The sequence below is a fragment of the Furipterus horrens genome, unplaced genomic scaffold (assembly GCF_987537825.1).
Source record: "Furipterus horrens unplaced genomic scaffold, mFurHor1.1.pri manual_scaffold_6, whole genome shotgun sequence".
Taxonomy (NCBI): domain Eukaryota; kingdom Metazoa; phylum Chordata; class Mammalia; order Chiroptera; family Furipteridae; genus Furipterus; species Furipterus horrens.
The window spans coordinates 186,641,532-186,657,669 of NW_028327176.1; the positions used below are offsets into that span (position 1 = coordinate 186,641,532).

The 16,138-nt window shown below is 42.6% G+C and overlaps 1 protein-coding gene across 1 annotated transcript in view; it reads left to right on the forward strand.

Annotated features, from left to right (window-relative positions):
* The first annotated feature begins 11,681 nt into the window (after positions 1-11,681).
* Positions 11,682-16,138, forward strand: part of LOC150008000 (uncharacterized) — a 29,191-nt gene continuing 24,734 nt past the window's right edge. Inside the window, exons 1-2 of the mRNA XM_090280852.1 lie at positions 11,682-11,763; positions 11,832-11,953. Of these exons, the coding sequence (XP_090136978.1) occupies positions 11,682-11,763; positions 11,832-11,953 (204 nt within the window). The remainder of the gene's footprint in view (positions 11,764-11,831; positions 11,954-16,138) is intronic.

Consider the following 16,138-nt stretch of genomic DNA (forward strand, 5'->3'; position numbering starts at 1 on the left):
GATGGAAGAAAATAAGCAACATTTTTGGCATATTATGCTCTATTACTTCAAGAAAGGTAAAAACGCAACTGAAATGCAAAAAGAAAAAGATTTGTGCAGTGTATGGAGAAGGTGTAGAACATGTCAGAGTGGTTTGCGAAGTTTCCTGCTGGAGACTTTTTACTGGACGATGCTCCACACTTAGGTGGGCCAGCTGAAGTTGGTAACGATCAAATCAAGACATTAATTGAGAACAATCAATGTTATACCACGTGGGAGACAGCTGACATACTCAAAATAGCCAAATCCATAAAGTTATTGATGAAAATGAAAAGTGTGTCTTTTATTTTACAGAAGAAACCATACCGACTTTTTGGCCAACCCAATAGATGACAGCCACAGGTAGGAGTGAGTTTGCGAAGTGGGGAGCAAAGAGCAAAAGTAGGATGCAAAAAAAGAGAGAAATTGAAACTGACTGATTAATTGACTGACAGATTTTAGGACTAAGGGTTAAGAAGCTCCAAAATGTCACCTGTGGCTGACAAACTTACTCTTATTAAGAAGGACCAGGTAGTGAAGAGGGAAGAGAATTGGGAGACTATGGCATCTCCAAAGTAAAAAAAAAAAAAAAAAAAATGTTTTCCAAAAAGGAGTGATTAAGTGTCAAGACTGCTCAGGACTCAAAAGAGAGGAGGACCCTAAAAGCTCCATATGTTTAGCCACATGAAGGTCACCAGAGGCCTTTGCCAAAGCTGGTGGTTACCAGAATGATGAGGAAGAAATCCAGCTCATGTGGTACCACCTACAGCTCTCCAGTGTCCCTGCTGACTGTCACACAAGGGCAAGAATGAGGCAAGATCCGGGTGCCCCGTGCAGGGCCTCACCGCGGTTCAATCTCAAGGACAGGTCCCACAGACAGAAGCTGACATGCATTCACTAACATTCCCTGTGTCTACACAGTAGCGTGCCCTGCCCGCCGCCCCCCACCCCTTTTTCCTCCCTCTGTAGAGGTTAAGGAAAAAATTATAGCTCCAAACCATGATAAAACCATTATTTAACATCATTTTATGGGTACTTAGGAAAACAGGATTAACTACAGATGCCACAATTTCATTATAAAACTAAACAAAGTCAAAAAGTTTATCCACATTAATTTAACTAAAAGAAAGTAGTCAAAACCACATGCAATGTAAAAAAAAAAAAAGAAAACTTTCCACTAAATAAAAAAATATATATACTTACTTTTAAATTAGTAATTTTTTGCAGTGTTGGGGGATGAAGACAAAATCCTTGCTTAGTCTTTTTTTTTTTTTTTTTTTTTTTTTTTTAACTTTAGAGAGAGGGGAAGGGAGGGAGAAAGAGAAAGAGGGAAATATCCATGTGTGAGAGAAACATCGATTGGTTGCCTCTTGCACATCCCCAGCTGGGGACCTGGCCCACACCCCAGGTATGTGCCCTGATTGGGAATCAAGCTGACAACTTTTCGGTTCACAGGTCAGCACTCAATCCACTGAGCCACACCAGTGAGGGCATTAGTTTTCTTAATTTCTGATTCAGATTACTCTTACAAATATTGTGACTGGGTACAGAACATGGGTCCCTTGAAGGCAGGGAAGCCCCACCATCCCCCAAAACCCTGCAGGGAACAGAGCGGAAAATACAGCATTTTAAGGCACATTATATAACAAAGGCAAGTTAACATCCTGTGCCTTCCTGAAAGGAAGATCTTTGGAAGCTACAGAATTGTGTACAGGACTGTGAGAACATGCAGTGACTCGTGACATAGCCACGGGAGTGGGGGTGGGGACAGATGCCCTCTCTGGTTGCCTGTGTGTTGCTGGGAACTCTTGCCCTCACTAAAGATGGCAGTCGAAAGAGGGTCAAAGACACGGGGAAGCTGAGAAAAATGGCAAACACTAACACACCATAGGAAGATCCGCATGCTAGATCACACACAAGTTCTGAGCCAAACCTTTAAACTTGGAGTGGGAGGTGTGAAAGGAGGCTGCCACAAGGTCAGGGGGTCTGCCTGGAAGTCTGCCTGGAGAAGACAGCAGCAGCGCTGGCGGTGCTACTCGGACCCGCCTGGCCAAGCACGCAGAGACGCGAGAGAAGCTTGGAGCTGACTGTGACCAGGAATGCTCAGCTGCCAACTTCTACTTTTCTGAAAGATGGTACTGCTAAGTGATATGTTCTGAAACTGGCCTGGTGTGGCAAACAGAGGCAGGACTGTTTGATGTGGGGTGTTTTCTGAGGAAGCAGGACTTAATGGCAGAAATCTGCCACTATTCTGAATCTGTATAACCTTTAAATACACAACCCCTTTCCTTTTTCACCAAACTCTTGAATTAGGAGTCACGCTTCTTGGCAGCAGGCAAGAACCCCACAGCTGTTCCAGAACCCCAATGGTTGGTTTCTATAATATTGTGACTACACATTTCTAGTTTATTTATTTGTAAAATAAACTGATTCCTTTTGTCTGTTTAAAGAGTTCTTTGTCATATAAGTCACTCTTTTGAATGGTCAGATCTGGGCTTTTCTTTCTCACCCAATTCTGCCACCTCATGCCTCTGGTCTCTGTCCCCTGCCCCCAACTAATTCTGCATAAATACCTGCCTGCCAGAATCCTATTCCTAAAATTCTGTTTCAATCATTTCTCTGCCCTTTCAAGAACTTACAGTGGCTCCCTAGTCCCTATCACACGGACTATCAAGTCCCCTACTTAGAACACAGGACTTGCCACAACCTGTTCCCACTCATCTTACTCAGTTGCCATAATTACTCCCCAAAGTACAGCTTCCCCTTCCCGTAAGCGAGCATCGGCATCAGCACCCACACTTCTCTTTGCCTTCCTTCTGTGCTTTGATACCCGTCTTCCCTTTGGCTGAAATGCTCTCCACAGTTCCCTTCACGTCACCAAACCCCACCCATTTTTCAAGGCCCAGGAGGAAAAATCTGCATGTAGAAATTGCTTATCTTCTATAAGAATTTGCCAGTAAAAAACTTTAAAACTAATTTCATTGAGAGTTTCCTATGCCATCCTCTTTAAATGAATTATATCAGAATAGCCCTTTGAGGCAGCCAGCATTTTGCCGAGGACGAAACTGAGGATTAAGTTCATCTGTGGAAAGCACCTAGCACAGTGCCTAATAAGGATTAGATCAACGTTGGCTGTCGCTATGCTTACGAGAGAGATTTAGTAAGCGTCTCAGGTCACGTGGAAGTACGTGAAAGAGCTAGAATTCGAATCTGGCTTCAGAGCCCACCCTTCCTCATTGCCGAGATCACTAATGTTCTGCATGCATTGCTGCTACCTTGCCAAGCTTCCTTAACTATGCAGTCAACACTGATTTCTGCTCTCTGAGTTCCTTAGCAGCTGGAGTGTCTGTGCTACTCTGTTTTGCACTTGATGGCTATCTCCCTTGGAAGTTTACTTTTTCTGCAACATATGTCTTTTCTCAAGTTGGCCAAGAGTCAAGACTAGTGGTGTGCTGAGCGATGTCCAGCAACCAGTCCTCAAGGTGGAGAGGGGCTGATTCATTACGTTTGTTGATTTCAGTGGTATAAGTACTCCTACCATGGTCAATTTCAAGACACCACAGCCAAGTCAACCAACTCATAGAGTTGCTGAAAGTTTAACAAGCGGCTCTTGAAAGTTTGTGCAGGCTGCCTGCAGCACACCTCCGGTACTAAGGATTAGATGTTATACTGTACCCTCTCGTCTTCCATAGAGCCAAGCACAGTGCTAAGCAAATAGGATGCATGACCACATATCTGGAGCTTCTGATTCAAGGTTGCAAATGCATATAAACACTTACTTAGCCTACTTCCCAAAATCCTATTGAAATCATGGTACACAAGATTAATGCTTCCACAATAGTGCTTCAGAAAGGATGCTAACAGCCCAACAGAAAACTGGACAAATATATGAAAGACAAGAAAGCAGATGGACTCCTATGGATGGGTAAGCCAAAGGAAGTCACAAACCGAAACACTGGCAAGGGCTGCCATGGAGATGGGAGCCATTCTTCCCAGGGAGACGCTAAGCTCAGCAGTTATGAAGAGCTTCAGTGGACAGCGGAGTAAATAATCAGGGTAATTAATTAAAGGCTAAGGAATAGCTGAGCCAGTCTGTCCCCCGCCCCTACATATTTTATGCATTGTGTCCCCAGCTACAGGTGTAAGAATTGCATTCTAAATCAAGTGCACTTTTTCTCTGGGGAGGACCCCCACTGTGGATATTTGGGGCTGGAGAAGCAGAACAGAACCTGTGCTGATTCTGAACTTCCAAATGGACGCAGAGGAGAAAACTGGGTGCAGCTTTAGCAGCCCCACTCAAGTCTACTCCGTTCCCCACTGTAGGTACTCAGTACGTGTTCAGTGAATGAATAAGTGACTCTTACAGCTTATGGACAAATGAATGACTCTTTAGGCAACATGGCAGCCTAAGCAAATGCACAGAAATCCTAGATCATTTAAAACCAGTACAATTTTGTTTTAGCGGCCAAGTGAATAGAGAATGGGGAAGGAAGTCTGCAAGGGGCACAAATAAAGAGAAATGTCAAAGGCAATGTGTTAAGGACAAGCTGTCCAGCTCATCTCCCCCGCAGGGAGGGTGATCATGTGATGCGACTCTAACCAACTACATATAAGCAGAAGTGGCCTACGAATTTCTGGGAAAGTTTGGTTTTTCTGCTCTAGGAACCATCCCTTCCTCCTTGTTGCATCTTCTCTCTTTCCTACCTGGACAATGGCTGTGAGGCTGGAAGGAGAATAGCCCTCTTGCCACCATGAAATAGACAGAGGGATCAAAGCCATTCCTTAAAAATGGAGGGGAAGGAACATAGAGGGAGCTCAAGGAAAAGGACACAGATGATAGTATTTTTCCCTACTGTGCCTACATCCAACATTTTTGTTATGTTAGAACAACAAAACCACTATTGAAAGGTTTGGTTGCATCCCTAATATATATGGCATGTCTGGGAACTTGGACGGAAGAAAAACACCTTTGAGAGATGGAAACTCCAAGCCTGAGATACGTTTCTATATGGGGTCTGAATTTATACTACTTGCTTGACTGAAGAATCCTCAATTGAGATAGTAAATTAAATAAAAAAATCAAGCCAGGATTTAAAAGCTCTAGACGTAGTGGTAAAAATGTATACTCATTCTTTGGGCACACTTTTACAACTCTTAGGAAGAAAAAAAAATTGAACATAAATTTCAGTAAAAAATTACAGGGCGCATGAAGGAATTAACTGTGGTGGGGTGAGTCAACCAAGCAGCAGGAAGACTCAGCACTCAGGGAACTCCATATGAAAGAGCACTCTGAGAGAGACTGTGACCTAACTATAACATGACTAAGCATAGAAACAAAATCATAGGGAACGTAATAAAAGAAGAAAATACAAAAACAATAAGCAAATTTGAAAAAGAACCACATTGAATCTCTGTAAATGGAAAATATAGTCACTGAAATTAAAAATTCAATTAACAGGGTAATGAAAAAATAAGACAAAATTGAAGAAAGAATCCATAAACCAGAAGATAAGAGTGGGGAAAATTTCTCAGAACATAGGACAGAGAAACTATGAAATTGCACTTAAATGCTATGTGTGAGGTTTGTGCAGGGAAGTAGGGAGGAGTCAGAGGGGGGGGAACAGTTCAAAGCCTTTAATGAAGGGTGTTTAAGCAGGTGGCTGAGTCCCAGGGGACTGCAGCCCCATGGGAAGGGGTAGAGGGATTTTTAAGGGCATGGGGCGGACCTTCAGGGGGATGATTCATCCTGCTAGTCAGCTCCAGACTTGAGGGTATAGATGTTTGCAAAAGAACAATGTCCTCTGATTAGGGATGGCCGTCAGGAGAATTATGGTCCTTGTTTCTGGGAAATGAGAAAGGGAGAGAGAGGGGAAGGGGCAATGGGGTGTAACTAGTTCTCAGTAGGATGCCAGTGGCTATGACTTAGTTGCCTCTATGAATAGGGAAGCCTGTGATTGGGTGCGTGGCTAGTGGCGCAGACCCTCTTTGTTTCCACAAGCGGAGGCCCAGGTCCTGCGTGACTGCAGGCCACAGCTCCCGAGAACACAGTGACCACTGGTCGTAGCCTGTTTTGCAAGGCCTGACGCAGGTGGCAGTTTACAGGGCAGGCAGCATGGGGTCTCTGGCCCTAACACTATGGAAAATAGATCAAGAAGATTCGAAATATACATCAAGTAGAAATTCCAGCCAGAACAAAGAGCAGAGAAATGGGGGAAGAGATGATATTTAAGAAAATAACCCCTCAGTTTTCCAGAACTAACGTAAAACATAAATGAGTCTTTGGGTTTCAGAAGCATTCAAACAGCCTAGCAGTAGAAATTCACAATTTGGTACACTATTGTGAAAATTCAGAATGTCAACTAGGAGAAAAATTGTAAAAGCAACCAAAGAAATGCCTAAAAAGAAAAAGAAAAAGAAAAAAAAAATTCAATTAGACCATCATCACCCTTGCCATTAGTCACCATAGATGTCTGTGGGGAATGAATGGCATCTTCATGCTGCTGAAGAAAAAAAAAAAAGCTCATTCTAGAATTCTATACCTAGCTGAAGTTTTATTCCAGACAGACAGTGAACAAAGATTGAGAGTTTACCATTCAATGACCCTTCCTGAAAGATCTACTGTAGGGTTTACTTCAGTAAGAAAAACAATAGACTCCAGAAGGAAGAGTGAGGGGCAAAACATAAAGATCAATAGAGAAGTTGTTAAACATATCGTCAGTTACATAATGACTTGCTATAAATAGTAAATTTGAGAGGACTTTAAAAACAAGGGAACACTAAGATACCAGCTGGCAATGACACAGGAAACGACAAAGGAAGATCTGCGTTTAAGGGCCCTAAGTTCCTGTGTTAGCTCAGAGAACAGAGACATGGATGAACTTGACATTCCATTAAGACTTTTTAAGAATAAATAGTAAAGGAATAAACATATAATTTCCAAACCAAAAGAGGGGAATTAAAAGAAAAAGAACTTAAGATAGTGACAATCCAATAAAAGGCAGGAATGAGGGAGTATGGAAAAAATCAGAAATACAAAAATTAAATAAATTTTAAATAGAAAAATCAAAAAACAACGTTGAGTGATACATACATACAATATATGACTATAGTTGTACACTTTAAAACATGAATCAATATAAAATATTGTTAATAAATAGGTATATGAAGAAAAATATAAGAACAAGAATAGGAAAGATAGTGATCGATTTCAGAATAATGGCAATCTTGACCAGGAAAAGGTGGGAGACTGAAATTGAAAACAGGTACATCAGGATTTCAACATACCTTTAAGCGGTTTTTCTACACTGTGAAACAAAACAAAACAAACAAAAAGAACGTAATAAGAGTGATGAGCTATTAAATCCAAGAATAATTCTACACAAACAAGGACCACAAGAAAACTGTGCCCTCAACAAAGTAAAAAGTACAACCAAACAGATAAAGCCTGAAAAGGTAGGAAATAAGACCAACAAAGGATGACGAGATACCAGTTTGTCTTCCGTTACTGGTATTGGCATTAGCAATTCTAACTGCCGCGGTTTGTTGGGAGAGAACCTGAATTTAATTGGCCAAAGAAAAGACTGATACTGGTGTGAAAAGAAAGATTATGTGACTCTAAAGATTTTTAAACATTAGAGATTAGTATATATATTTTAGAAGAGTCCTGTTTCCTTAAAATATTTACAACTAAGACTAAGAATAATTTGACTAATGAAAGTCTTTTTCTGAAGGCAAAATGGCACATTAGACTACGGTTCTCCAGCATGTTGGTGTGCAAATATCTGGATGAAAAACTGCAAACGGTAAAAGTCCACTTGGAAACTGCAGTCAGCGCTATACTTCTGAGGAGGAGGGGGAGGGGAGAAGGAAAAGTGGGGAGGGGTGGAGGAGGAGGGAGATCAGATGTAGAACTTTGGAAACCACGCGCCTACTCTTACCTACTTGTTCTCTGTTTCTAATGCAAGGGATTGGAAGCAGAGAACTGGAATAAATTTCAAATGTGATCGCTTTCTATAGCTCTTCTTCCCCCAGTTTTCCAGATAGTCTGGCATCCCTTACCTTGGCCAGAGTCAAGAGAAAGTGGGATATAATTACATCCCTTCCAAGTCAAGCTGGCCATGTGTAAAATATCAGTAGGAAAATCTTCTCATGGTTTTTATTTTTATTTTGGTATGTTCATGGTTTTTATTGTTAAGTTTATGGCATCTAAAAATATAACCCTTCTCTTCTGTCTTTTCTTAAAGTGATGACAAAGATTTCTGCCCAGACACCAAGACCATCAGACATGACATCCTGGGCCAATCCTGAAGACGCTTCACTAACTCCAGGAGGGTCCCAAGAATACTTTAAGGACCATCAGTTGATATGATTTCTACCACTCCAGCCAGAGTGGTAGAAATCATATCATTCTGAAATGTCATTTCCCCAATTCTCGTTTATTGAGTTATAACTTACATAGTATAAAATTCACATATTCTAAATATGCAATTCTATTATTTTTGATGAAACTATACATCCCTCCCAATCAAGGTACAATATAAAGGCTCTTTTTTAAAAACAAGGTTACTTTATTTTATTTATCTATTTTTAGAGAGAGGGGAAAGGAGAGAGGGAGAGAAACATCAATGTGCGGTTGCCTCTCACATGCCCCCAATTGGGGACCTGGCATGCAACCTAGTCATGTGCCCTGACTGGGAATCGAACCAGTGACACTTGGTTTGCAGGCTGACCACTCAATCCACTGAGCCACAGCAGCCAGGGCTGTAAAGGCATTTTTAAAGAAAACATTATCTGGATGGACCCAATAGCAATGAAACACAATAGCTTCTATTTCCAAATCTTAACACTTGCAATCTTAGAAATAGCATCCAAGACTTGAAGACAAAGAGAGACAGTGTAGGAAATAGTACATTTTACCCTATCTATAAGTATAGTTCTGTTTTCCATAGTAATTCAGCTAAGAAACAGGAAATGCTATAAATCACTGTAAAGTGATTTGTACTTAAAGTATAAATCTTAACACCTGTGTGCTGAAAAGTGATTAGTCATTAATCACACTTTATTTTCTTTTCAAAATTTCTTATACTGCCACAGGAATGAGCTGATACACTTTATTTCTGTCCTGTCTGAAAAATACAGGTGAGCAGTCTAGGCCAGCTGCGATTCTAACAACGGGGGCGCGTGGCGACAAATAATTCTCTTTAAGTCAAAGGGAAATAACAAATACAAGAACACCTCACTCTTAAGTTCCTCTATTTTGGTTTAAACATTTCTTAACAGGCTCTTTTCAAGTCTTTGGAGCATTATTAAATGATCCACTATTGATTTTCCGTGCTTAGCACTGGTGAAATGGAGGGACTTGAAGCGCTAATGACTGAAGCCCACTCACTGTCTAAAGGACAGGTACAAAGGCAGAAGAAGTACTTGGAACTCATTCCTACAACCATCCTCATAACTTCAATTTCAACACTGGGAAATAGGACAGATGGGAAATAGGACACAGAATTCAACTCCTCTCTCTCCTGTGTAGCACTGCTGCTATTTCTGTTACTTATCTTGGGAAATTTTATAAGTATTGGTATATTTTGCCAGTCAGCATGAAGCTGTATGCCTCCTTCCTACCTCTGAAATCCAAATCTCCAGATAATCACTTTTAGGAAAGCATTCCTCTATTTTCAGCTTCATTCTCCATGGGCCATTTATTTGCAATGCGGAGCCGTTGAGTAACTAGAGGTTACAGTAAGAATCTGCCCTGCCAGTTTCTACCTTAGAGGAAATCCTTTAAGATAAACAAACAATTTTTTTAATGGGTAAAAGAAAAGAACAGGCATTTCGCTAAGAGGGGGGAAGGGGAAGAATAGTCACATTGATTCAACCTCATAAATAATCAGGAAAATGTAAATTAAAACAAGACACCATTTCACACCCCATCACATTAGCAAAAATTTGTAGTCTGACAATATGAAGTGTTGATGAGGATGTAAAACTACAGAAACTCTCATAGAAATTGGTGTGAGGGGTAGGTGTCTAAATGGGTAACGATGATGAAACCAATTATTTGTATTTAGTAAAGTCGGTATGCATACCTTAGATACCAGCTATTCTATTCCTAAACTATATATATACACACACACACAAACACACACACACCTGCATGTGACATACAAGTATGCCTACACACATATATCACAGAAGAGTAAACCTGAAAGTTTACATATTAAAAAAAATTTTTTTTTCAAGTTACAAGTGGGTTTGTCCAGATGGAGAGGTGGAGAATGATTTTTCCTTCCTCACCTACAATATGTATCTTCTTATATTTGTATAGTGAAACTGTAAAACTAGTAACCCTAGAGAGCAATTATGCAGTGTCTAATAACATTACAGATTTTTTATAATCCTGAAACATTTCCACTACTTGGTGAAAGTCTTCACATGTGCACAAGGAGACATACACAAGAAGGTTCACAGAAACATTGTTTCTAATGGAGAAAAGCTAGAAACAACCTACATCCGTCAACGGGAGGATGGGATCTAAGCAGCAGTTAAAAGGAGGCAGGGCTACTGTAATCGAGTTGGGTACATCACACAAATACCACGTGGAGTGATAAAGCTGCAAATTGCAGAAATGTAGTTGCAGCTGATACTGCTTATATAAAGAATTAAAACATGCAGAATAACACAATATAGAGTATTGTTTATGTGTATATAGGTAGAAAAAAATATTAATACATGGGAATGATAAACACCAAATGCAAGATGAGTGTTGTCCCTGGAATGTGAGAAAGGGAAATGAGATTAGGAAGGGGGGCAGTGGGGGCGGGGGAGGTGGACTTCAGTTTCATCTGTCATGGGCTGAAGAGTAGACATGTTTGCTATTATAATTCTCCGTAGGTTTTTGGAATTCTTATAGGCCTGAAATGTACTCATATAATGAAATTAGAAAAATTAAATTAAGTGTATCTCTAGAAATGTAATTAATTGAAATTGTTATCATGGAGTTTTGGACTAATTTTTAAAAACATTTTACATCTTTATTGTTGACAAAAACAAGATTTCCAAACCAGAACATTAAATTTCTTCAAAAACAGAAATATTTTAAAAAAAATTTTCTTATTAGCACTTCATTTTGTTTAAAATCCAAACTATCGCCCCTGGGGAGCAAATTAAAACATACGCCCCTCTCTCCCTAGAAATACTTATTTACGTAAAAGAGGAGGATAAAGAAAGGCAGTGAATCTGTGCAAAGCAGTCTCATTTTATTCTTTCAGCGTCTCCTAAATTTAGGGGGAAATCTATGTATGGCTCAGAAAACCCCTGGGTGACCGAGCCCTGCTCCAGATCTGGCACGGCTGGCCGTCCCAGTCCTGGCTGACTCCGTCCGGAGGCAGAATTACACATTTGCACGTGGTTAAACAGTTTCGTCACTGAAGTAGGTTCAAACCAGCTTTAAAAGAAGGAAAAGAAAACATTCGCTGCATTCCACATTCTCCCCTAAGTATATCCTACCGGCCAGTCGTGCCGCAGTTTGCATTCCTCAGAGCTCCTAAACACTACTCAAACTGTGCGCATAAATCACTCCATCCCCGGTGAGACACAGTCTCCTCCAGGGGAAACAAGGGGCGACACCTGGGGTGAGGACCCCAGCTCTGCGGAACTCATCGGCGATGCGAAGGGTCCCGCCGCCTGTCTGGAAGGCTGGGAAGCGCGCGGAGGTTCGCGTCCTTTTTGGAACTCATCCACCACAAAGTTTGGGTTAAAACCCCTTGTTTTAAAATCTGGTGGAGGCTCCCTCCTGACCACGTGATCTAGCTCAGCAGTCCCAGCTGTGGGAACTGGAGGCGGACGGGCGGAAAGCTTCATCCAAGGGGCGCAGCGGAGAGAGAAACTGAGCTGGGACAGGACACAGAAGCCAGAAATGAATAGCTATAAAGGAGGGGTGAGTAAGCGCCTAGCAAAAGGACTCCCCTTTTACCCAGGTGTGCACCTTGGGACTCCTGAAACTCAAGGACGCGATTTGATTGACAACAAAGCTGTTTACACACCACACACCCTGGGGTAGCTGGCCCAAACACCAGGGCCCGCGTTCCAGACGCTTCCCTTGGAAAAGAGCTGGCCGCGAGGGGGCGGGGCGGGGCCTGCGGGGGGCGGGGCCGGGGCCTGGGGAGGCGGGGCTCCAGCGCCCGCACCTCTGCCCTGCCGGCGGGTCACTGCGCCCCCGCCCCCGCCCCCGCCCCCGCCCGGGAGAGGCTGGGGAGGAGGGAAACCAGTTCTGTGGGCCTACCCAGGGGATTTGGGGAGCAGGGCCAGGCGATACTCACACCCGCCTGTTGAAAACACCCGCATCGGCCCGGCCCGGCCCAGTGCCTCCATACTGTGCACTGCCTGTCTGCATTGCCAATGAGGACCTCTGAGGAACTAGGTAATTTTCCAGTCCCGCCCCTGCCGCACTCCAATACACACAGACACACACTCTCATGCACAATCGCTCACACAGGCACCCACAGACACCCACGCAGACACACACGCGGGGTAGGTAGGCATCGCCAATAGTTGCCCTTTCTTCCTAAAGAAAGTGCTGAGTAGCCAGATCCGGCTGGAAGGAACCTTGGAAGGCAGCCCCTGCTCCAGGCCCTCCCCAGGGTGAGGGGAGAGGTGGGCCTCTGGAAAAGCCTGGAAGCTTCCACTTCCCAGGGCGAGAGAGAAGTCCGCCTCCCCTTGGGTTAGGCCAAAAACTGCCCCTTCCTTTTGGGCCTGGCGTGCTCCGTAACTAAAAGGGCCGCCTCCCACGTGAAATATCACTAACTTGCTTTCTATTGCGTACCAGTGGGTTGCTAGTTTCAGAATTAAATTCGTCACCTACCAAGCAAGACAGGGCGCCTCGCTAGGCACTTACGCAGAAACGAACCCACTGTGAGTTGGCACAGCTGGACCGGGTTGCCATTAACATCTGCAGTTGGGGTCAAGCCCTGCAGACCAGCTACAGCCCTCTAGCTATTTAAACTCCACCTTTTAATACTATGTAAATTAGCATTGACTTTTCATCCTTGACCTAATACAGACAGCTCTCCAGCCCTCCACATCTGAGGTGCCTCATCCGAGGATTCAGCCAACCTCGGATTAAAAATACTTAGAAAAAGGTTATGCTGCTGCAGCAGACATATGGTTAGGCCTCAGATGGTTGTGTCTCTACTGAAGATGTACAGACTTTTTTCCCCCTTGCCATTATTCCCTAAACAATACGGCAGAACTATCTACATAGTATTTACATTGTATTAGGTATTATCATAAGTAATCTAGAATGGTTTGAAGTATACAGGAGGATGTGCATAGGTTATATGCACACACTATGCTATACATATAAAGGACTTTAGCCTCCTTGGATTTTGCTATCCAAGACCTGCAACCAATCCCCCAAGGAACCGAGGGTCAACTGTATTTTTCCTCATAAGCCATTTTATTTCCTTTTCTTATCCCTCTTTTCTTTCTGCCACATTCTCCACAAAGTCACTTTCTGCCAGACTCTGGAAAGCTGGAGAGGAGCGAGGATTAAAAGGCTATAAGTAGGGGAAATCCTACCAACCAGAAAAGAATGGAGGCAGGGCCGGGACTTCTGTGCCTCCTGCCAAATTAATATGGTAGGAGAACCAGCTGGGTCGGGTCTGGACACGCTTTTCTGTTCTGCAGCTCACAGATTTTTTTTTTTTTTTTTTGTCACTTTAACTTCAGTGATCTTGGGTGCCCCTGAAGGCAAGTAGCACACCTGAATCATAAAGCTTCAGATGCGCTGAGTTCAAAGTTTTATTTTCTACTTTTAAAGCCTTCAATAAATTACGGCAAAGGTAGTTGGAATCCAGCCTCCTGCCCTGGCCTTCCTCTGGGATTGTTAAGGTTGGCTAAGAAATCTGCTCTTGAGAAACCAGGTGTAACAAGACCTGGGTGGAGGGATCCCGGGGTTGTTTGTGGAACTTTCTCCTCCTCTGCGGCATATGCCAGAGTCTCTGGGGCCATCCTGCAGGCTTGCCATTAGCGCTGCTGTGGCAACCTGCCTTTGTTAGGCAAGTCGCAGAACCCCGAGCGTCCCAGCCTAGCATTCCTGGCTGGCACAGGAAGGAGGAAAGGGGTCAGTGGGAATTCTGGGCCTCAGGCTTAGGATACCTCTTCACTCCCTTCACCCCCTTACCTCCACCTCATCCTCTTTAGAAGTCCATCTACCTTATATTCAAAGAGAAGTAATGCTTCAGAGCTCTGCCACCAACTTGAATAGGGTCATTAGGATAAAAGTGATATAATACATTCAAAATCAACTTTCTGCACAAGTCTAAGTTGATCCAAAGAAAGCAATTAATTCTTACCGTTCTCTGTTTCCCTTATCTTTACGTGGAATCATATTTTTGTCCCAGCCCTGTAATGTTTTTACATTTCCGGCAAAATAGTTGTTTCTTTCTAAGACACTTTTAAAAATTATAGTGTCAGGGATGGTCAGCAATTCCTGCTTTTTTTCTCTGAGCCTGTCTTCCTGCAAATCTCCTGCTGCTGTAGCAACTAACGTGCTTTTGAATCCAGCTGCAAAGATACCATTTGGCGTAGTTTTCCAGGTTGTGCTGACTGTTTCCCAGGGAGAACTCAGAGGTCCTGAGACATACATGTATTGATATGTTGAGAGCAACAGCAGGAAACTGGCTTACAGTGGCCTTGCGTCAAACCCCTGGGATTGTCCCGCCATCACACCAAAATCCTGTTCTGGAAGATCCGCCCGCTGAAATGCTCCACAGCAACAACGAAAGCAGGTAGGAGTGAGAACGGTGGACGGCTCAGCCCCCTCTGGAATGATCTTGTTGATTATTCTTAAGGCCTGCCTTTTCAGTAGAGTGGAACTTTGGGGGGAAAAACAAAAACAAAAACAGAAGCCAGAGGCTCTCTTGCAGGAAGGAAGTAAACAAAAGAGAAAGTGAATCACTGATCAGAGATAAAGGAAATCTTTCTCGCTCTGCTTTGTGTGGTGTTCTAAACCTGCTGGAAGTCAGTCAGACCCAAGAGATGCGCAAGCCCAAACTGATGAGGCTCTTATGGGTCGGCTCCATGGGGGTTGAAAAAAGCTGAGAAATGACTCCATTCCGTATGCCTCTCCAGGACCTTCCCCAGTGATCTTCATGGTGACACCGGCTGCTTCCCCGCCTCCTGTTATTTACTAGTGGGCGTTCTGCATAGGAAAGGACCCCTCTACACTCTATTCCAATTTAGTGGTCATTTTTATAACACTTTATCTCAGTGGTCCTCCGAAGCATTTTATAGAGGAATCTAAATCCCTCAGTGTGGGGAAAATACAGACATTTAGGGAACCGAAAGGAGAAAATCCTTTGGCTGAAATAATATACCCTTTATTTCACAAAGTCTCTTGGTAACATAGGACCTGTCTGGGTAGTATAAAGTCCTGGGCGAAATGACCCAATGATTATATTTTGTTTTTACTATTTTGTTATGCTCTCTGAGTGAATTTAGAAAGTCAATGATACTCAAAGTGGGATAATCTTTTACTTCCACCCTTACAAATCAACATTGACACGTGTTCTTAGAAACTAAAATTAAAAACCAGTTCTTAAGTCCTTACCTTATGGTACATAAAAAGAACTTGTTCTAAGCAGCAAACCAAGGGGCCATTTGTAGAATGAGATTGATGAACTGGACTGAAGGAGAGATATGGGGGATTAATCTAAGTTACTGATGGTTCCTTTTCTCAAAATTCTCTCTGGCAAAGATTAAATCACACCAAATATCAATCTATTTTATGATATAATAAGACTATCAAACTTGTTTCATTAAACACTCTCCCTTCTCTTACAACTGTCTAAACAGGATTTTCCCATTTAGCAACCTCTCCGTCCAGAGTTCTGATTATGCTATAACTTAGGCAGTCCCTTGAATCAAATATTAATATTTGTACAGTTATTAAAGTATTTGATGATTTGTACAGGGGCTCTGAAGTTAAATATAGCATGCCATTTATAGCCTTAGAAAAGACTATAAGTGTAAAATTATTTTCTAACCTTTGGTTTTTGCTGGAGCAACTGTTAAGATGACATATTTGAAATGGTATGTATAATAACAAATACTTCTTTAAAGT